The 23,168-nt window shown below is 41.0% G+C and overlaps 1 protein-coding gene across 3 annotated transcripts in view; it reads right to left on the bottom strand.

The window, feature by feature from the left end:
* Positions 1-22,947, bottom strand: part of CLYBL (citramalyl-CoA lyase) — a 170,022-nt gene extending 147,075 nt beyond the window's left edge. For all 3 annotated transcript variants that reach the window (XM_039382009.1, XM_039382010.1, XM_039382011.1), the window contains exon 1: positions 22,888-22,947. In XM_039382009.1, the coding sequence (XP_039237943.1) occupies positions 22,888-22,946 (59 nt within the window). In that variant the 5' untranslated portion in view covers position 22,947. The remainder of the gene's footprint in view (positions 1-22,887) is intronic.
* Between the last annotated feature and the right edge of the window lie 221 nt (positions 22,948-23,168).

Here is a 23,168-nt window from a genome sequence, read left to right as displayed (position 1 = left end):
CTGTGTGCTCAGGTAGCAGCATGGCACCCTCCCATCCCATGGACAGTGCCATGTACCAACAATGCTCTGGAGACAAAAGTGGCAGGGGCAGTGGCTCAGTGACCTCAGGCCACACCAAGTAGACAGAATGCCTGTGCAGAGGACACTGCCAGTGTATCAGTGCCTAATATCTTGGTGCCATATGCATGCCAATAAGGGCAATATTGCAATACTACCTGCACCTTGGCCCTGTGACTCAGTGCTCTCCAGTTCACAAGCCATACTGACAAACCATGTGTAGTCCAGTATCGTTTCAGGTTAAAATGTCCTCTTGGCAATCTGCAAAAACCTTACTAAAACACTACTGCAAAGACTACGAGGCAATAGAAAGTTAGGAAACAGCCAATTTAACTTTTCTGTGTAATCCAAATTCAGCCCTCAGGGCACACAGTTTATGAAACTGTCTTCAATAATATATTCCCGCAGAGATGTTTTATGGGACAGACCTTAATCATGACTGGATAAGGAAGATAATTGTCTGTAGGAACCTGAGAGGTTTTTTATTTGTTTGTGAGTTCATTTTAAGGCTTTTTAAGGTCTTGCCCTTACTGGTGGACACACTGCAGAAGTGCTGCTCGCTGGCATAGTTACATATTCACTGCTTCTGAGGGAGACGATACAAACAAAGCATGACCTTTAAGGCCAATCTACGAGACTCAACCAAAAACTACCTTCTAATTTTAACCAACACTTGATTAATACCAACTACTTTGATAACTAATTGGAGCAAGGATGGAAAATGGGTCTGCCCCCTACCAAGTGAATGCCTATATCTATTCATCTAGATAGAAAGTCACAGTTTAACTCATTACTAGTTAAAACAGTGTTTTGGAAATATAGGCTTGAATCATCTCAAAAATAAGAATAAACTCATGCCATTGCTTCTTATCTCAGTCCATTTTCTAAAGTAAGAGGACACTCCTGTCAACATCTTTGTTTCTGTCTTCTTCTGGAAGGGTCCTACCTAATTAAATCAAATTCCAAACTGCTTTTGGATGCAAGAATTTAGATAAGTGACTCTAATAAAGGGCTAGGAGCTCTGAATTTTGAACGGAAGACAGCACTCTCCTGAAACCCACAGTAAGGATACTAAATCCATGAAAAGGCTGTGATTTAAGGAATGGTATTCTGCAGTATTTCCCCTTGTCTAGGTTTAGGTGATTCCCTGCTCACTGTATCTTCTAAGCATTCCCACCTCTTCTCAAGTGAAGTCAACAGCCACGATGCTCTGTGGATCTCTTTAGAAGCTTCTATTGGCACAGAATTAAAATTATTTGAACATTCAAAACTAAAAGGGTGCAAGTGAAGAGATCCCTACTTCCTTAACTGTAAGCTGACAACTAAGCACCTAAATTTATGGGACATTCACGACTCTCATCTCCCTATGCCTTAGCTCCCTATTTGTAAAACAGTAGTAATACCAGCCCTTTTCATCACGAGGGTTTTCTGAAGATAAATTAATTAATGTTTGCTAAGCATTCAGATATTTATAGCAATAAGTGCCATAGAAAAGCTCATGAGGAAATTAACAATTCTGTCTTCACAGCAGGGTTTCAATAGTGTGCAGTAAATAAGGCCTAGGGCTACACATTGAAAAATTAGGAGAAAACAAAATATTGAATAACTGCTCATTAACTCAGCGTCGTCCATCCTGTTTGCTAACTGAGGCAGGGGTCCTGTGGAAAAACCTAGTATGATCCTGATTTTAAAAGACTGTGGTATCAAGCAAATGTATAAGGGGGCTGAACTTCAACTGCATCAGCTTTCTTAATTCTGACATTTCCCAGCTCCTGAATATTTTACTTTCCAGCCTTAATGAAGCTGCTTTGAGCTGTTGCAAGTCTTTGCAGTCTCGTCCTATAAGAAAAGACCTCTAAGAATGCTGTGTGCAGGGAGATACAGAGGCTGAAAGAATGCCAGAATCATAAAAGAAAAAAATGTTAATAATATCAAAAGAGAACATCAGCAAAATTTTGCTCCAGTCTTTTAAAAGGCAACAAAATACTAGTGAATCAGTTTACATTTCATGACAATAGTATGAAACCAATGGGAATTTCCAGAGGAAATGGGGTGAAAGAGAGTATTTACCCACTTAAACAAGATTTGGTCAACAACATTCAACAATGCAGCCTTCCATGCCATTTCTCTCTCCATCTCAACATTTGGATGTGAACCGGGAATTAAACGACTACAAAAACATTAGCTGTTAAAAATCAAGATTACTTTAAATACAACATTGAGAGGATATTTAAAGCTTAACAATTCCTTATCTGCAATAGTCCATGGAAAAGGCGAGTGGAATATTAAGGATATGTTACAAGCAGAGCAGGAACATTTGCGTGTGCAAGAGTGCCTCTGGGCAGCAGGAGGAGGACTGCACAAAATGGGCTGCCTGGAAGTATCCCTCCACGCAGTCTTTGTCAGAGAGGAGAGGAGGGTCTTTCTCTGTCTGTTGGACAGAGATCACTGAGCCTTAGCTGTGATCACCACAGCATCTAATGTGGCAATGGATTTGTATGTGACATCATCATAGTTAAAACAAAAGAATGATTTTTTAAAATAAATTGAATATATAGTCTGAAAAAAAAAAAAGAGGAAATAAAATTACCAAACTAATGTATATTCACTTATTGGTAAAGTCTAATATGTTTTTATCAAATATTTAATCCCACTGTGGGTTTTTTTGTTCAAAAAAGAAAAGAGATAGTTTATTAAAAATCTCAAACAACACCAAACCTAAGACTTAAGTTAAGCAATATCCATCAAAATGTTAGGTGCTGAGTTAGGTAGGAACACACATATCTCGTGAAAAGATAATAAAGTCTAAAATAGTGTGTGTAGTAACAAATTCAAAGCTATGAAAAGAAGGGGCAATGGGAAAACGGCATTTTTAATTTCTTTTCATGCCACTTTGGATCTATGTTCATTAACTAAGATTTTGTATTTTTAGGCTACCTTTTTCTTCTGTTAAAAAAAAATGAAAGAAAAATGGTGGGGGAAACATACTTGACATGACGGTAAAATGTCAGTTCTGCCAGAAACTCTTGCTTATTCTTTGAATGTTGGCTATCTATCTTGAATATATAAACCTGTGGGTAAAAATCTCAAGGATACTTTTAAACTGTGCAGCACCAGAAATGTTTTAACATTTGCCTATTGAGGAAGCTTTTGCAGTGAAAAGTTTCTCTAGAGAGATTATTTACAATATTAATTTAAGGCCTTAATTTGTAATTTCTCCTCAAGAAAAAAAAATAAATCCCATTGACTTCAGAGCAAGCTAATCGATTGCAAGTGATGACTGTAATGAAGACTCAAATTATACACTTTTGCAGGGATTGTATTTCTTTTATACTCTCTCTCCAGAATTATGCTAATTAAATACATAATAAAATGCCATTCATATTTACTCATATTCCTCATTTAATAGTAGCTCTTAAAAATAATTAGGTATTAAATTCAAGATCCCAACCACCTGATTCAGCGTCAGGTTGCATTGTGCTGAGCCACGCAATTCCTTGTATATACTAACAGTTGCAGGAGGAGTGAAAGTGTTGTGTTGTTCTTAGGTTTTCGGGGTTTTTTTCGTCACATTCAGTTTTTGTGGTGCAGCAGCCTTTAACTGGGCTTTGCAACTAAGGGGGAAATCCCAGATGGCCTGAAGCCAAGGGGAATTTTGCATCGCCTTCAGCCAGCCTGTGATTTAATTTCCCTGAAAGCCTTTTTGCTTCAGACTGCATAGCTTTTAGCAGCATCAGACACTGTTGACAACCACCAGACCACCACAAAAGACAACACAGCAAAAACAATGTTAAAGATTTGTTTGACTGGACTTCAGTCTTAACTGGTGTGATCGTCTGGCTTTTATCTGTTCCTCGCTCTGCTTTGTAAGGTCAGCTTGATGCTTTGCTAAGCTGCACCTGGAAATGTGTGCCATCAGCAGGAGAGACAGCTAAAAGTGAGACCTTCACAGCCACGGCTGCTTCCAGCACACCATTGTCTTGGGCTGGTGGTAAAGGAGCATCAGTGGCAAATAAATGCTGTTAACGGTGCAGCATGCAAGGGGAAAACTCGACTTGCTTCGCGCTAGAATGCGTGCACGCGCATCCCCGCGTACGCAGCCTGCTTGGTGCTCAGAAAATGGACAGACTGAGGAGCATCTGTGCTGGGGGGGATACGGAACAAATAAGTAATTGCTGTTTTTACTAAGTAAAGCAGAAAATTACAGCATATCAACAGCCAAGCGTGCTTGCTGCCTGGAAAGAACCATTTGTGTTCCAGTTTGGGCTTTTTTACTCATCTGAAGTCTGCGCCTCAAAGCACATTAAAAACATTCTAATTATTATTGTGAGTTTCTGTTCTCATATAGATTTAAAGTCTATAAATATAATGGGGGATGAGGAGAGAAGAAAGTAAAATAAATAAATTCAAGAAAATTTTCCGTATTATTAAAAGTGGAATCTGGTGGATGAAGCAGCTCTGAATTAGCACCTCAGAAAATGTATAATTCTTTTCAGAGAGCATTTATTGCATTAAAAATCTGTCCTGGTTTATCAGAAAAGTGCGTGGCTACGTGTATGTTCTCTTAGCCACATTCAGCTCTCTTCAAAAAGACATCCACCAGAATAGCACTCTTTAGGGACAGTGTTTCAGGGTTGACAAGAACATTAAACCATATTATAATTATCTCTTCAATGAAAACACGGCTTTGTAGTGGAGGCAATGCACCATTCTCAAGGCGAGTGTTATTAGGCTGTATGTGTTTTCTTGGAAGGAGATTCATGGAAAGAAAAAAGCTTTATAATTTACTGCAAGGGAAAAAATACAGAGTACATGTCATGCATAGCAAAAGGGATTTTACAAAGAAGGCACTAAGTTGAGTGCCTCACTTATCTTTAAGAATGCTTCTACATAGTAAGAGTGGGGATCAGTTTAACACAAGCTACAATATAGATATAACACACACATACAATTCTTTGTGACCATTCATATAGATAACTGCAAAAAAATTGTCTGTAAAGTAAGGTAAATATAAAGCAATTGCCTCCTATGCTGCAAATGGGCTCTGTCTCATTCTTTGAGAGGTGACTACTGAACACAATACATTCTTATGGCAGTTCAGATAACAAAATCTGTTATTCTTAATGTGAATACAAGGATTTTCTAACCTATCTTCCACACTTGAAATACTGTTTTCTCAAATTAATCTGGAAATTATAAAGTATGAGTTCTGAAACAGCAAGCTAACTTACAAACTGCACTAAGAAGATTCCAACACATTCATAAATGACCATATTTAATATGCCTATCTGTACACATACTATCCACACATGCACATTTGGATTTATTTATTCACATTAAAAAAAATGGATTAAAAATACTATGGATTTTTAATACTTTTGGAAACACCTGCATTATTTTAAAGCAGGAATTTTCTTCTTCTTTGTAAATATAAGGTTGCAACTTTGTTTTCTTTAGTATACTGGCAAATGGATAGATTTAAATTCCTTAAACCAGAATGAACTAAAGGACAGAAATGAATTATGTTAACCAACAGTTACATATAACCTGAACACAGCAAACACTGACAATATTATGAAACTCATGTGCAAATGGAGAATTATAAAGCTGTGGCATTTCAGTTGTGTGCATGCAGGTCCAGGCACATGCAGGCGTAAACACAAAAGACAACAGCCCCACTAAACAGCTACCAAAAATATACCCAACTGGCCTAATACCAGACACAACTGCTCGAGTGTTCTTACAAAAAAAAGTCAGAAACTCACCAAATCTTGGTTTTAAAAGCATGCTAGGTATCCAGAGAGAGAGCATTCGGAACAGTCAATTACTTTCACATTTTGTCCCAGGACTTTAAAAGTTAAAGGCATAGTTCTGCCAATTGTGAGATGCCCCATCCAGCACAGACCACCCACAACTACTGATTTTCCATCTGGTGAACAAAACAGACATCTCCCTAATTATTTTTAAAAAGGTTTTTTTTCCTAACATACTTTCTTTATTTGTCTGTGACCTGGAACTTAATGGAAAACCTGGTAGATGCCAACCTCATTTCTTGTAATGAAGCATCTTATTTTCCCTACTTTAAGCATGCTTATTTAAAGGCTATTTAATAGAAAGTTATTACCTAAACTGATCTTTGATAGGACCTAAATTAGTAAATAGTTTGAAATTAGAACAACTTTATATCAAACCCTAAATGTTCTAGTTAAATATTAACTGTTAAAAGTCCTTCCCTTAAACCATCATATTAAAACAGAAAGCAATGAGGTTTACAGTCTCATATGCTGGGTTCCCATATTGCCAGTGTCAAAATTTATGCCTTTTTTCAGCAATATGGTTGCCATTGCCAGCACCACACTTATAAATGCCAACTGTAATTAAAATCTGGCACCTTATACAAGCATTAAACATGCTTAACATGCTTAAAGATTTAAAAAAAAAAATCTGTATTTTAAAATACTTTTTGCGGCATATGCAGGCTTAAAAAAAAGTTCTTCTTCTGCCAGTTTTAGAAACATCACATAAAAAAAAAAGGTCCAAGTTACTCTGAAAATTGGTCTGTGAAAACCTAAACACTGTGCTAATCTTTCACAGTGGATGCATCTGATGGCAAAACCTGGATTTTCACTTGAAGGGTACTACAAAGAAATAGAAATAGCATATTTAAAAATCTGGACCCCGGAGAGACAAACAGGGCAGGTAAGATGTAGCCTTTATCTCAGCATCCTTTATACCGGCTGTTACAGTCCAATAAACACATAAAGCCTCATCGCTGTCACGGTGAATGCCCAAGCAGGATTGTGGACCCCAGAGTCCAATGAGGGAGACTGCAGATCATGCAGAGAGGAACTGAGGCTGGGATGAACACACAGCCTGTTCATCTTAGTAGTTTTGGGGATGCAAACATGATCATCTATGTTCATCCAAAGACACACCCGTCTTTGCTACATCCCTGTGCCTCCAGCAGTGAGCAGTGGGTTCAGTGGTCAGTTAAGAGAAATCCTCTCCTGGGCTTGTCAAGGAGAGAAGCAAGTGCTTAGCAGGAGGCTCCTGGAGACTCAGAACATACAGACAACACAAGTGCTACCTTGGGAAATAACCGTGAGGAGAATGGGGATCTGGTGAAACAGCACATTATACCCAGCAAAACTTTCAATCATAAATTCCTTTTCTACTAATAGGTGACTTCTAAGTTACACAGCAGGTTACTTCAGCAGGTCAGCTGTTAAATTACTTTGGCAGGTCTTATGGACCTGTTGAAGACGAGGAACTCAGGTTCATGAGAGCTTAAAACCTAAAGAAGCTACCCAAGTACACAGCAGCAGAAATACTACACTGTTGGAGCACCCCAAGATCTGCTTCTTGGTCTGACAGCCCTGCACCAAGCACTTGTCTCTACTGCCCTGGCTGTTCATCCTGGCTAGGAGGAGAAGAAGAAGAGTCAGCCAGTCCCACTGTCAAGTAAACTGTTGGAGAAGGACCACCTCCCGGAAACTCAGCACCACTGTCAGACTTTGTTTGTGGGGGAGCTGCCAAACTGTCATTTTAAATAGTTAGCACAGAAAGCAGTGTTTTTTGTAAGCAATTTGATGAAAGGTTATGAATTGGCATTTACAGGAACAGCTTCCAACATGACCAGCAGATGGAGAAGAATCACGATGGTGTCTGTCTCAGTGCTTGAGACACCAAGGACCAACAGCAGCAGGACTCAGAATCTTTGTAGCAAAGACATAGTGACCGAGACAGTCTCCATCCTGTCCTCCGTCCTTCATTCTGCTGGTGCCTGAAGCAATGTTTTTCTCATGATCCTATCAGCAGAAGAGGTAATTAAATTTCATTGTGGGGTGTCCCATATACCAAATGTTTAAGGACAGGATTGAAAATTGTATCTTCACATTTTCTTGACATTGCGCTCTTGGCTGAATTTCTGAATGCTTATGTTAAGCTTGCATTGATATTTATGTTCACTTGTACATACCTCAGTTATTGATTACTTTCAGCAGAATTAAATCTTTCAAACTACTTATCTTAAAGATAATGAATTAAACTACAGAGTGGGAAACTTTGAGTTAAATAATTAATTTGAATCTTGTTTACCCATTTAAAGGTTTTAGTTATTTTCTTGGAGAAAGGTTAATTCTCAGTTTGTAACCACTGAAGTATGTTGCTTTGTAACTAAATATAGCTTTTACACTAAATTTGGCACTTCTTATTGCTAGCCAGAAGGACAGAGTAGTTCTGCTGCTATATGTTTAAACTTTTCTATACCTCATTATACATTTTTTCAGATTAATTTTACTGTTTTTGTTAGAAAATCATGTATGGCACCATTTTTATTTACTAGTTGATACCTTTGTGTTTACTTATGATTTATGTTTCTTTGGATGGAAACAAATGCAACTTAAAACGTAATGAGACAGTTTTTCACTTGCATAACACTATCTGAAAGAGGCTAGACTTCTAAAAAAAATTGTGATTAGATTTAAAAATTGATCTATTAAAATAACTCTGTATTAGCTAGAATTAGCACCAATCTAGTATTTCGTCTTAATATCCTTCAATATTATAGTGTTAGCAAATCTAATCCTCTCATAATTAGCTTTTATTCACAGATTGGTGTAGAAGAACAAGCTTTTCTGCTTCTTTCAACTCCCATTTGGTCACGTTTGAATAAATTAGTCATTTAACTCAGCTAATTGAATATATTGAAGAAAATATTCTCTTGGTACTTGCAGAGGAGGCTATTGATCTCAAAGGCCAACACAGTACTTCAAACACTTCGGGTTTCCAGAGTTTAGGCATTGACTTTCATCAGCTGAATGGTTTGATCCACATCCTGGAAGCACTGTTTCTATTTTGTTTGGGGGGAGGGGGGGGTTATGACTTAAACAGACTACAATACGTTTAGGCCTTGGCATAATTTTAATAGACAAATTTTTAAGAAAAAATACACTCAGTATAAATTCTGAAAACTGTTTTTCTTATTTATTTCTTGATCACAAAGTTTTTGCCATCTCATCGACTCAGGGTTCAGCTCTTTGCTTATCATTTAGTTCCAGAATTATTTTTTTTAATTGAGGAATGTGCCAGCATTACCATTACTAGTGGCAGAAAGCAGCAACACCTACATCTCAAATATTTTATATAAAAATGCCAGAACATATATATTTTTATCAGTTGCAAAACAGGCTGGAAGTGGTCTGCAAAAGAAACTGGCAGCGTCTAAAGTGTTAAAAATCTTCAGTGTCTTTCTCTTCTAAACTAATTCCCTTCATGGTTGTTGAGTAAAGACATCCTGCAGACACCACACTCCACACTGCAGACCCCACCACGCATTGCAACAGATCCATCAGGCAGGGGGTGAATATTCCAGTCTCTGAAGTCAAGGCCTCTCAACATATTTGCAGTCTACAGTACCAAAAAGGTCCAAACTGTCGCTAGTTTCCCCCAACAAGTTTACACTTGGTTCGAAACCATTTAATTTTGCCACTACCATTGCATAATGGATATGTCATTTTATACAGTCACAATAATAAACAATACAATAAAAAACCTAAACCATCACATCTTTTATTTTCATTTTTTATATTCTGATGTTTATCAGTTGTGTTTTAACGTTAATAAACCATTGTCCAGGCAAAAGTGGTCAAAGAAGTTGATTTTAAAAATCCAACAGCTGCCCAAAGAAATGCAGCCCTTTGACAGCATATTCCTTTTCTGGTTTATCTTGTTCAGTGGGCTGAGTTCCTGTGGGATGACATCCTGCTAATAAATATGTCTTAGATGATGACAGTGTCATTAAAGACAAAGTTGACTTAACTGAGCTCTGTTATATAATTTCAGATATACTTAAAGAAAATCTATCAAGACTGCATAAAGACAATAGAGCACTTCAATTTTATTTTAGAAATTAAAAATCTGGAAGTGCCAAGTCAACTTTCTCACTTGGAACATGTCTTTGTGCAATCACTCTGTCACTGTGTTTTCCTTTCCTTTTTTTTTTTTTTTTTAAATTCCTTGTGTATAAGACATGGGTTTATCCATTCCAAATTACTGAATCTAGACAAGCTTTTCCCTATTTTAAGGTTCCCTATGGGAATGAAAAACAACTAGGAAATGCCACACCACCTTTTAGTAAGCAATTTTCATTTCTTTCCAACATTCATTTGAAGGCAAGAATTCTGGGCTTGAGAATGCTCATACGGGAAGGAAGGAGCACTGCTCCAGCTCTATTTGTCAGAAAAAGTAAAGTATGTGGGTGGAAAGGAGCCCCTTTGATTTTTAGCCTTAGAAAGCTCTACATCATCAAAAGCTCTGGCACTAGGCTTCTGTACCTGCAGACAGAAGTGATCCAATGCAACCAAACTTCTAGAGAGCTGAAGAGTTTATGTGGACCCAGCCTTGCAGGGAGGAAAGAAACTTTTCCTCCTAAAATGAGACTCTTCCTCCTTAGGTAGGGAAAGGGGGAAAAAGGCCAGTTCTACCTGTAACCTCTCTGTAGAACACCACAGCCTTTACCCTAAACAGTGGGCACTGTCTAGCACACTATGCTTCATGTGTTTTGGAAGTAAGGAAGTAACTGGTGTAAACTGGTGAACAGACAGCACACATGTCGTATGGTCATCCACACTGAAAGACATGGATGTACTTAAGGCATGACAAAAGTAAAGAAACACATGGCAAGAGAGTGTCTCTCAGACTGAAAGAGTACCATGACTGAGAAAATGCAGTTAACCAACAGCGAAAACAAAAGTGGGGGAGAAGAAACCCGGACGAGCAGAGATCAGCAACCCACTGAAAGAGATGGAGATTTTTGGCATCCACCTGCCTTTTGCAGAGCAGTGATTGGCTTCACCAAAATTTGGCTGCCTGGCTTCCATACAGCATGTGAATGTACCTTGCATGACAGCCTGCTGGGCCGACAGGTATATAAAAGTATATGAAAGAGGTCAAGAGAAGAAAAATCCAGATAGAGATGACTTTCCCCTGGAAGATAAGCTTTGTTGACACACCACCATTAACTTTCAGAACCTCATTCAAAAAATAACTACAGAACATTCCTGCAAAGACAAAACTGCAATCCAAGGAGAGGATCAGTTTAGGAGGAAACCACGGAATTATGCTTTCTGGTAGGTGTGATATCTGAACAAGCCAGGCTAACCTAGATAAAATGCCATTCATTTTGAGACAACCTCTCTTGCAGCAGGCCAACCGCAGCAGGTTATCCTGTAGCACCAGAAACACCAGCGTCACAATGTGTAAGAAAAGCCTCTGATTAAAAATGTCATTGCATATTTTCATTATTTATGGGTACTGTGAAACACGTATCTCAAGGAGTAAGTCAAAGTAGGGCACAGATAGAGCACGTGTCTTTGGAAAATCATGTACTACCTCTTCTACACTGCTTCTCTGGTGAAGCCGTGGAAAAGCTCAACCACGTGGGTCTTGGGCCAAGTTAGCACATCAGGAGAGAGCGCCATCCCATGCTGAGTTGTTTAATATGATGTCACACCTCTTTTTCTGTGAATGAAGCTAGAAAAATATTTATTTCATGTTTTGAAATCTGTCTGGAGGAGAGAAGCACTCAAGAGCAGCAGTCCCTGCTCAGAGCACCCAGTTTCATTTGATTGCAGTGGGTAAGTAGCAACTGCAGTTTGTTTATTACTCAGTAGATGTTTGCTGGTTATGGTGAAACTACCAGAAAGGTCAAAAACGTGACTGTGTTTACAAATTAAACTGCCTTCACAAACTCATGATTATTATTCATCTGCTCTAGGTTGAGACAGGGCTATGTGGAAAAAATCTTGGATTTCTGTTGTCACTGAAGCTGCTGTGTCATGAGCAGAAACCTCAGGCTGCAGAGGCGGTGCCCAACTGCAAATTTTTACAAGCCCTAAAATCTCACACTGTACCTAAAGTTTAAAAAACTGAAGATGAATTACATGTTTTGTTTTGCACAATGCCTTTTTGAATTACATCTACTTCCAATACTACTTTAAAGCTCTTTTCATAAAGTTACTGTTGTTCTCACAACTTAGAACACCAGGAATGATTAAAATCTGAATAAATCCCGTTTGTTATTTTCCATAATTTATCTATTTATCTAAACCCATGTGTTCCTTAGGAGAAATGCCAACACGTTCGTTCCCTCCTGCCCAAGCAAAGTAGAAACACTTTGTATTATATTACATTATATCATAAACTTTGGTAACCAGTATCTCCCTTCAGGAAAAACCACATGTGTTGCCCTCTGCCTTTAACAGGAACACATGGATTCCCACTGGCTGCCATTAAATTTCAGGTTTTAAAACTTGCAAACAAACATATGGTAGAAGTTAAAATTTTGCACTGCTGCTAAATTTGCTGTGTGTACTGCAAGATGATGGTCTGAAACAACCATGTTAACAGTTCAACATTTAAACAAAAATAAACAAACTAATTAAAAAAAGCGGGGGGTGGGAGGATTTTGAGTTTGTATTTTCTGTTACATCTCATTTCTCCTCATTTAACTATCTGTTCATACTAAGAACATTGCAACCAGCCAAGAATTTAAGTGAATCATATCAGTGAGATAAATTTTGGGACACAAAGCAACAGGAGCCTTTTATTTCTGTTTCAAGCAGTAAAGTTGCTGCAGGGTGAGGCGGGAGCAGGCAGCAAAGCGAGGGGGGTGTGAAGGGAACTAGCCATTAACTTATCAGTTCCAGGCCCTGGCTTTCTAATTGACAACCTCAGGGCTACTTTCATCACTTGTCGACTTCAAACCCACACTCAATTTTTCCTTTAGATAATGATGCAACTATAACATAACAGTGTTTCTGACATATTGCAGCATGTAGCAGTAAGAAGATTTCCTCAGTAGCTCAGTTTAACAGGAAAGGAAGAAAAAACCCCAGCTGTTAAATGGTTTTCACATCTATCAACTTCTCAAAAAAACCCACTCAGTAAGAAAACAAATTTTATACTTCTAGTACGCCAAATACATTATTTGGTACTGACCCAGCCCAAAGCACCTTCAGTACTTCAGTATTGCTAGAGATTTAACAAAAGCCAGTGAATGTTTAAGGCAATAAGCCCACAAAGCATGCATTCATATATAAAGCCTAAATAAAAGAACCCACAAAACCCAGAAATGTATTACAAATTAGAGAACTTATATGAAAAATACCCCCAAAATGTCATTTAAAAATATACTGACAACATGCCATCTAGAAACTTTATGTCCTTTACAGAGAAAATATAGAAATAACAGGAATGCTGCCATGAACACATCCCTACAGAAAGCCAGAAAAACCCAACTCTCTTCTCCCACAGAAATCTGAGTGGTGACTGAAGGCAGCCAGGCCATTTATGCAGAGCAAGGTACTCCGGTAAGTATATGCATCACATTTTGACCATAAATTAAAAAAAATACTAAATTTTGTCAAGGAACAGCACGTGCACAGGCAACAAAGCAACTGGTTCTAACATAAACAGTCACATAACTGCCTTTTAATAGTGGATATAAAGGTTTGAGTCCTGCAGTCAATCCTGCAAAGGTCCTGGGGTCATACTAAGCTCAGTGCAGCGTCTGGGATCTCGAGCACATCAATCCAGGTAACAAAAACAGCATCAGAAAGTATCATGGAATAATACCAATACGCTTCTGAAGCATAGCCAGAGCTTCACCAGCTCCTATGCGATTGACATAAGGAGGGATGACAGGTTGGACACCACACTGTATAGCCAGGTGCTGCTAAAATTGGTGTGCATAAGCACACAGGCATGGAACTAATACAGATTAATAAAGCAAAGATGCTACAGGTAGACTTGATGAGCAGTCAGCTCTTGTCTTCACTGGAATTTAGGTTTTCGTGGCACAAATGGGCACCCAAGTAACTTCAGTCATGGGACGTTAATGTGACCACAAATAGTTGGCTTATATTGGCTGGACTAGGACAGTTGAGCCCCAGCCATTTGAGATTACAGATACGGATACCTCATTCTGGGTAGAAATTGCTACACTTTGGTCATAAACTTTAAAATTATGGCTCCAGCTCTTATTTGAGGAGTAACAGAGGAGCAGGTAGGGAAAGCAGTACCTGTTCTGAAAATGAACGCTGGGCTCAGTGCTTCCTTGAGCTGCCTTTCAGGTTTTCTAAGTCCATAAAGCTGCAGTATATTGTGAATTTTGCAGATTACACTGCTCATTTAGAGTTAGTTGTAACAATCACTTTTATGACTGGGTATGATGGTATATCACCCCTTTTATTTGAAGTGTTGCACATGCTGCTACTCATTCTCAAGCAAAGGTGGCAAGAGTTCTCCCTACAAAATGCCTGGCCTCCATCAGGGGCAAAGGTCACCAGTTGCAAAATATTACTAAAAGGTCAAGAAAAACTTATTTTATCGCCAAATTAACAGCTCAGCAAAACAGTGGGCTATAGCAAGAAAGATAATAAGCCCAACAGCTGGGCAGTACAACTGATAAGGCTTTTACTGGTATCATTGCTCAGGATGTTTTGGGGTCATTTTGGACAAAAGAGATATCAACACAAGAAGTGTGAAAATCCAGGCTGTTACATTAACTATTAGAGGCAGGTGTTTTTTCATTTTTTTAAACCAAATCCCTACCACCTTTGCAATTTTGCCACTCCAAGGCTGCAGCCAGCAGTACAAACCGGTTCCCTTTCAGGGTTTCAAGTATGGGTTTTACAAGCCTGTTTTGCCTTCCTGCAGGCACTTCGAGCTTATAAATGGCACCTTTCAGTGTCCTGAATTATGAAGGGCAACTAGTCCTGAATTCTCCTGTCGCTTAATGATCTCACATAAAATGAGGTCCACAAAACTTTTATTACCACTGCAGTTCAAATTTGCAGGTGAAGAACCACCAGGGAAAGGACGCGGACATCTTTTGCTTTCCTAATTTTCCAGGTGCAAGAAAGTTTCCCACTTGGGCTTCAACAATTAGTTAACTCTCAAAGCGAAGCCTGATCTAAATAAAAAGACTGCAGTATGTTACCCTGATAAGGACTGGGAAAATCCATGGGGAAACCACCTGAGAGCAACACACGCTAGCATCAAATTTAGGTTAGAAAAAATTTGGGTAAAAAAGACCCTATCTAAGCATTTATTTATCTATTGCCTTTTGTTTTCCACCTAATTTTATTCACTTATCACCACTAAGCATATCTGACACTCAAGGATTATAGATAATATTTAATTAAAACATTAATTGGTTACGCCCCAATTCTGGTAATAATATCCAATGTTTGGAAAACACACTGCACCTCAGCAGTATGAACAAAAAGTCAGAAGAAAGTCTTTCGGAAAAAAGAAAGGATTTAGTTTGTCACAAATTACTTCTGCATTTATATAAAGATTTAACGATTCATGGCATGCCAAATACAGTGCTAATGAGCTTTGGGTTGTGTTTTTCATTTTTGTTTGATTTTTTTTCCTGCTAAAAACAATTACTAGAGGCCATTCAAATGCCACTGCATAAACCAGGAAACCTAGTAAAACTGTAGGTAAAATTGGCATTTTGTTTCAAGTGCGGCTCAGGAGTCCAATTCACTTGTTGGCGAGCTGCATATTTCAAATAGCACTTACATTTCATTCAAAAATGCAAGCCAGGTAAAATGCTTTCAAAAACACATTTACCACATTCATTAATGAAAAACAAAAATTAAAGAGTATAAGCTCACCATTTAATTCCTGTCTTCTGAGGATGAACATCTTAGCCTTTCTGCTTTCTTCTCCACTTTCCAATGAAAGGTAAATAAATGAGCAGAAATATAAGCTCTTCATTCTCAGCATCTCTTAGAGGATACACATGCCCATAGGAGCTTAAAAACATTCCTGGAGAGCATTATTAATCCTGCTGCTAACAGCACAGAATTTTTAAAGCTTATTAAAACATTGTCTAGTCATAGACATGCAAGTCTTGCTTTTTCATGACCTGGTTTCAAGAAACAAACAAAAAATTAGTGGAAATTTTGCTAAATTAGCTTTCATTGTTCAGCTGCACAGATCACTTCTCAGCTCAACTCAAACATCATCCTTTTATAACATCCTTGCCATCTACCACATAGAATAGTTTGCTTTGGAAGAGACTTTTAAAAGCCAGCTAGTCCAACCCCCCTGCCATGGCCAGGGATAACTTCAACTAGATCAACTATACCACATGTTGATTCTTCAGTCTAACGGAAGCCCTACCTTGAACATGCTTCGTCCAGCTCCTCCACCTCTGCCTTTGGACCTAGGAATACTTTCAGAAACTGAAAATAATTCAAGCTGCCTTTTACACAGGGTGTAGTACTCCTGCCTGGCTGCAGCCAAGCTGCTGCCCATTTACACCATTGCAATTCAAGCCACTATTAATCCCCTGGACTTCAGTCTTCCAAGTAACATGTGCATTACTCCAAAGGCTTTCAGATGACTTTTTAACTGCAAACATCTAGGAAATAGAAATATAACTGTGATGAGCTAGTCGTGTTATGTCCATATTCAATATTTCCCCTCCTTTGAAGAGCATTTCACTAACTTAACAAAAACCATAAAAACAAACATAAGCCTCCGACCCAACAGACTAAGCAAATGCAAGATATTCACACTAACTAACCCTGCTCTCCAGTTCAGCCCCCCTCCGAAATCCCACTGACACTATCAAGAGTGGGGAATCAAACCCCTTTATTACCGAGTCCACTGCAGATAAAGCAGCAATTGTGCTTATACAGTATTGGAAGTGTAGCTACAACATAGCGTGACAGCTTGTTAGTGTTGAAAATATATAAGCTCTTTGTAATTGTGCCTTTGGAATGCCATCTGTCTTGAATTAACGTCCACCTGGGATCATGTTTCGATGACCAATATGGACAGATTACTGGAACTTTAAAACCTCGCTTTCTTTGTAATTGACATTTAAACTGTTTGAAGTTTCTCATTAAGTCCTTTTTTACAAATTAGGTGCAGATGTATAAAGCTAAAAGTACAGTACTAAGGGAAATTAGGTCACCTGAATGCTCAATAATAAAATGTATCAACTGTTTAAGTGCAATGAGTACATTAAAATTTAGAGATCAACTTTATGCCTCAAATTCTTCAAAGTTTCATCGTTTCCCTTTCATTGCTGCAAAGTCCCTGATGCCAACCATTTTTAATTAAAAAGGCAGAGAAGAAAGCAGGTTTGGCCCCTCAGCCCATGAAACTGAACAACCCTGGCCCACGAAGAGTTAGAGAAGGCAAGGCAGGCAGTCACAGTGATGCCCATTTCACAGGGACAGGCAAATCCTATTTACACCAATGATGACGGGAGATTTAAAGGGCATAGGGAGACTTGAGAAGTAAATATAGGTCCAATGAGAAAATAAGGGAAAAATGTGAAGGGGATTTATTCAACATCCAGGGGCTCAGTAACCACACAGCTGACCTCCACACCCATTTGCAGTCGAAGTTCTGCAGACCTGATGTGCTCCTTGGCCTCATGGGGCAGGAGAGGAAAATGTGAAAAAGGTAGTGGCTGAATAAACACTTCCATGCACAGCCCGGCTAACAAAGTAAGTGAAAATTGAGTATTTCCCCTTTCCAAACAAGGAGATACACAGGGGTTCATCAGCAGAAACCCTACAAAGCTCTTAGCATCAAGGGGCTTCTGCCTGCTAGAATGGCTCTTAAGAAAAGAGACTTCAAGTACAGCAGCCCAATCTCCCCAAAAGGTATGAAAACCCCAGGGACCCCACTCACCCAGCCTATATGAGTAGCCGAGAAATACTGCACAAGTGAGTGAAGGCTCAATGCTGGAAGGTACCAAGCACCCACCAAGGGAACACGTGCCCTGTTTTTTCATACAGGGCCACCACGCAGGGGTGGCATTGGACCTCAAGATACCATCCTGCAGCTGGCAGCGTTTAACTCAATGCAATCACACACACAGGTTTGGTGGAAGGTCTGTTAAGCCTCTCTCCCAGAGAAGGGTCTCCCAGGATAAATTAGGGCACCGCCTACATAAAATGCACAAATTCAAATCCTTTTGGCACTGCAGCTAGTATGTCCATTCTTGAAATTACACCAGGATGTGTGGCCTGGCTCTCTGCTTGCAAGTGTGGAGGTGTGATGGAAGAAGCAGACCTCTCTTAGAAGCTGGTAAACGAGACGAACACACTGTCAAGCAGATCTCTTTTTGTTTGCTTAGAATAAATACATTATCTCTCCTTAAGCAGAGTGTCTTCAGTACCACCACTTATTACAATGATTTTTAAAAGCTTTTCGGCTCACATTTCCTTATAACCCTATTCTGGTAAGCTACTAAAACTTTTTGCAATAGAAGTGTAAACTTTCAGTTGGATATGTTTTTGCTGCTTCTGATAAACACCTAAGCAACTTTGCTGTGAAACTGTCCATGCTTCTGTTTGCAAGATGAACAGCAGGTCTCCACTGGTATGAGAACAGGAGATTCTGGTTTTCTCATCCACAGGCTCTTTCTCCAATGCTCCTACACATCTTCGGTTTAAGGAAGAATTCAGAAAAAAAAGGTATATTTTTAAAAGAAATAAAAATTGAAGCAGCCATATGTAAGCAAACTGCAACACCTGGGAGAGAACAAAACCTGGCCAATATCATACAGCAAGATAAAAACATTTTCCAGGAGAGGACAGCGCAATCCATTTGCAAAAGGAATGAGATAGAGGAGTAATGCATTTCCCACACATATTGAGCAAGAAAGGCTTCTAAGCAAAATGTATTTGTAGCCAATTCTGTTTTGCTCCCATATTTTACAAATACCAACTTTCATTTGGGCAATGAGTTTGCAAAGGTAGGACCATGCAGGACTGTCCAGAACAGCGTAAGCTTTAAGCAGAGTAGTTGGGGGGCCAGTGGTGGTTAGCTGGACGTGCTCAGCTTTGCACCCTGCTTCTCATTAGCATTAATTACCCATCATCATACCTCTGCTGCTGCCAGGATGAAAACTGGCTCAGGCAGTAGTTTCACAGTCCTTAAAGCCGAGTATGGAGTTGCCAGAGTGTACAATGGGGAGCTTATTTTGCCCCCGTGTCTTTCTGCCAAGGGCAGAGGAGAGCAGAGACCTGGTTCAGCAGAAAGCTGGAGCAGAGCAAACAGGTAATACCTCCTTTGCTGTAAGTCCTCCCAGTGTAATTTTAACCTGCCAAAACTGTTTGAGCAAATTTGAAACACCAGAGCTAGGGCTCAGTTTTGTAATGTGCTTTGCCTGCCCTAGCAGCAGTGGCTGACGAAAGGCTCCATCCTGCATTCTCCCTCACACATGGCCTAGCAATGGTGGTTGAAAGGTAAACTGAGGCTCTATCAGGAACATCTCCGGAGAGAGGATCACAATGTCAGGGACTTGATTAGCAGTGTTCAGGGTGTCCCCTCCCTCCCCAGTGTGAGCTACTATCAGGTTCTCACCTCACTAGCAATCCGACAGTATTAGTTTAGGTGAACCAAAGTGACCTTGTAGAAAAGCAGATTGTGTAGAAACATCTCAACAATTCTCCCAGATAAAGTGGTTTTATCACTAGAAAGTCACACTTTCACATAATTTTCACCCCGAGGCCATAATCTCAAAAGACACACTTAAAAATGTGTAGAACATAAAATGAATGTTTTTTTGATAGAGGTTCAGGGAAGAAATGCCTCACATACACATCACTTCATTGATATTCTTTGTCATAGCTCTACACACACCGAGCAGGATCAGCTACTGGTAAGGACCACGATTCATGTCTTTCCATTTAAACGTTTCAACAAAAAATAAAACTATTTCACAAGTAACAAAGGGGTACCCTTTAATTTGCTAGAACAATTTCAGCTCCCATTGCATTAGCACCCTCCAGTGTCCAACTCATGAAAAATGTCTTCACTAATTTGCCAAGCAGACACAAACTTGGAGCATGAAACACAAGAAAGAGAAGCGGTGGATTCCTCAGAGGGAAGATGGCAATCAGGGATGAGAGAAGAAACTCCCAGTGATAGAAATTTTAAATTACGTCGGCGCAGTCCCTAAACAAGATCCGACACGGGGTTATTACTCTTTTCAGGCTCCTTTGTTCCTAGCAGGCATGCTGGTATCAACACACTCCATGTGCCCACACTGTATATTCCATACTCTGTAGTGTTCCACTGAGATGTGGACACCGTTTTTGATAGATTTAGTACAGGCATGTGGATATGGATCTGCCTGGAATATGCCATGTAAATGAATACCTGTAAAAACCCCTCTTGTACATGGGTGTAGCAAAAGTGCCCTTGGCTTGCTGAGGGCACACAGGTGATCATGGTTACATGTGCAACGCTCTTCTCTTGCAGCATAATTGCCAAGCAAAGAGAGAATCCTTCACAAACATCTGTCAGCAAGGAAGTTTTCATAGTTAATGTTTACATTGTCTTTAAAAACACATTGGAAGCTCTTGACAACAACAGAAAAAACCAGCTGCATTTGTTATTAAAAAACAGCTGATGGTTAAAGTTAAAAAAACAGCAGGATTTTTAACTTTTTCCAACACAACAAAAATCTTTCACAGACAGGTCTGAGAGCCTTTCAATAGGCTCTGGAACATTGCAAATAATCAAAAACAGGTACGCTACACCTGCCTGATAATGACATAAATACTTGGTCCACATTTTCAGGGCAGCACTGCCCAGCAATTTCACAGGGGCAGCAACATCCAAGTAAAGAGAGAATGGCAGTGGCTGGAAAGGGCAGCTGCACTACATTGGAGGTACCTGCTATAATTAGGGTCCCAGCCCAACATGGCAGTGAGCACTGTAGGACCCAGGCACCACGGTCTGGACACAGTGGCACCTGCCAATTGCTGCTAAAGATCAGGAAGGTGCTAATTAAATCCAACCAACATGTTCAGCTATTGCTGACATTTGAAGTTGTTCCTGTATTTTCTCTCCCCACTGCACACAGCCACATGGATGCCTAGCTTAAAGGTAAGCAAGGACTCTTCATGCCTCATCCTGCCGTGGTCTCTGCTGCTTGAATGCCCAAAATTCTGTGGTCTCCACCTGCCCAGTGGCCTCTTGCGCTCCACAGAAGCATTGATGACAAGGGGCAACACAGGGAGGCCATCATTTCTTCTGCGAGTCTAGCAGTGGGATAGTGATTCCTTAGCACCACCAGACAAGGAAGCCCCCTCTGACCACAGCTGGAAGAGAACAGCCTCACCATGGGCATGCAGTCAGCCTCCTCTCCCAGCCCTAAACAGGTGCTATGAACATATAAACGTGATCATCCAATTGCCCTCACACTGTGTAGACTCCTCCTCACAGTATAAATATTCAAAATTCCTCATAATCGGAAATATCAAGGCATAGCATTTCTGATTCTGCAGTAACGTGGGGGGGAAAAAAGGGGGAAAGTAAGAAAGAAAAAGGCATGTACATGCATGCATTGTCTTCAGAAACTGGTTGGATCTTGTGCTAAAGGAGATATGCTGGGAACTATGCAGGACATAGTGGGCAGGAATGGCTGACGTGGATTTTCTGGGCTCTTCACGCTGCCTCTAGCAGAACACAAGGCATTCCAACTGTCCCTGAGGTTCTCCAAGAACACCAGCATCAATATTGCATGTTCCCGGTAACATCTATGTTACAGTTATTATAGACTGCTTAGGCTTTTGTCACTCAACTATGAAATATTTACAGTATTGTGGTCTCAGCAGAGACTGCAAGAATTTAAAGCTTCACTTGATTGCCTTCCTGACATCAGTATTAAAAAAAAAAAAGTGCTCTAAGTGCTGTTGAAAACTTCTCTTAAATCACTCACTCTGGCAGAAGTCATTCTCTGTCTACAGGGAACATGCAGGCCCACACCTGCAGGCAGAAAGCTGGACATCAAACCTACACAGATCTCCAGGAGGAAGGTGTGGTGAAGCCTTCATCTTACACAGCATACAGCACTCAGAGCCTGATCTTGCAAACTGTCTGGCATGGGGATCCAGTATTTACAGTACAGTTTTCCTAGCATCCTGCCCAAAGTCCAAGCCCTGACATCTGTTCACCCACTTGTAGGAAAGCACCTGGTGATTTTGGTCCCTTGACAAGTAGATATGTTGCCTACAAAACCCTCCCTCATCCAACCACTGCCACGGCAAGAGCACAGGGTCTCAGCACCGCTCTGGACTCACAAAGGTCTCCCAAAGGCCAGTATGAGGGATGCTGAGGGGGCTTGGGACAGCCTCGCTTCTGCCCAAACCACGACCAATCCTCAGCAATCCTCAGCTCCATCTAGAGCGGGGCATTGATAGAGGAGGTAACATAGGATGCTCTTAAGGAAAGGGGAAAGCCAACTGTGTGGATCCAGTCCGTCTGGTCCCTTGCTTTCCCCTGCGGAAAATGGGGCACGGTAGCCATGTGGAGCCCACTAGAATCCAAGGCTGGTTGCAGGAAAGGGAAAGACCCAGATCAGTTCCCATGTAGGAGCTGCACCAAAGCAGACAACCAGGCACGGGGGATTTTGTGTAGCTGGATGAACCACAGTATGGTTTGGTTTAGAAGGGACCTTAAAAACCACCTCGTCCCAACCCCCCTGCCGTGGGCAGGGACACTGTTCACACCAGGAAGCAGATTTCCATTCTTACGTTCCCCGTGCCCGAGCGCCAAGCCCTCCGCCAGCAGCCCCCAGAGCTCCGGCTGTGGGGAGTCGCCGCCGCCCCCCAGTCCTCGGGGAGGCGTCCTCGGGCCCTGCTGCCCCCCCGCCCTGGGCCCCTCGGCTTTCGGAGGGTGTCGGGGGGAGACCCCCAAGCGCCGCCTGCAGCCGGCAAGGAGGAGGGGGCGGTCCGGGGGTCCGCCGGCCCCGCCCGCCGCGCGCGCTCCCGCGTCACTCACAGTCTCCGCCTCCCCGCGCGCGGCCCAGCCCGGCAAAGGGCCCGCCACACCGCCGCCATCGCCACCGCCGAGGCCACGCCCCCAGGCTCCCATTGGCCGCGGCGGGGGCGGTCCCATGGCCACGCCCCCTCCCCACGTGCCCGCTCATGACGTCACCGCGGGGGCGGGGCGTGCGCAGCGGCTGACCGGGGACGTTCCTGGCGGGAACGCCGGGAATGTCGGGATCGCTCTCGCCCCCGCCGGGGGACACCGGGACCGCTCTCGCCTCTCCTCCCTGCTCC

The sequence above is a fragment of the Pipra filicauda genome, unplaced genomic scaffold, assembly GCF_003945595.2.
Source record: "Pipra filicauda isolate LSUMZ 115617 unplaced genomic scaffold, ASM394559v2 scaffold24_size8852520_pilon, whole genome shotgun sequence".
Taxonomy (NCBI): Eukaryota; Metazoa; Chordata; class Aves; order Passeriformes; family Pipridae; genus Pipra; species Pipra filicauda.
Note: the sequence above shows the minus strand (reverse complement) of the source record. Positions and strands in the feature narration are given on the sequence as shown.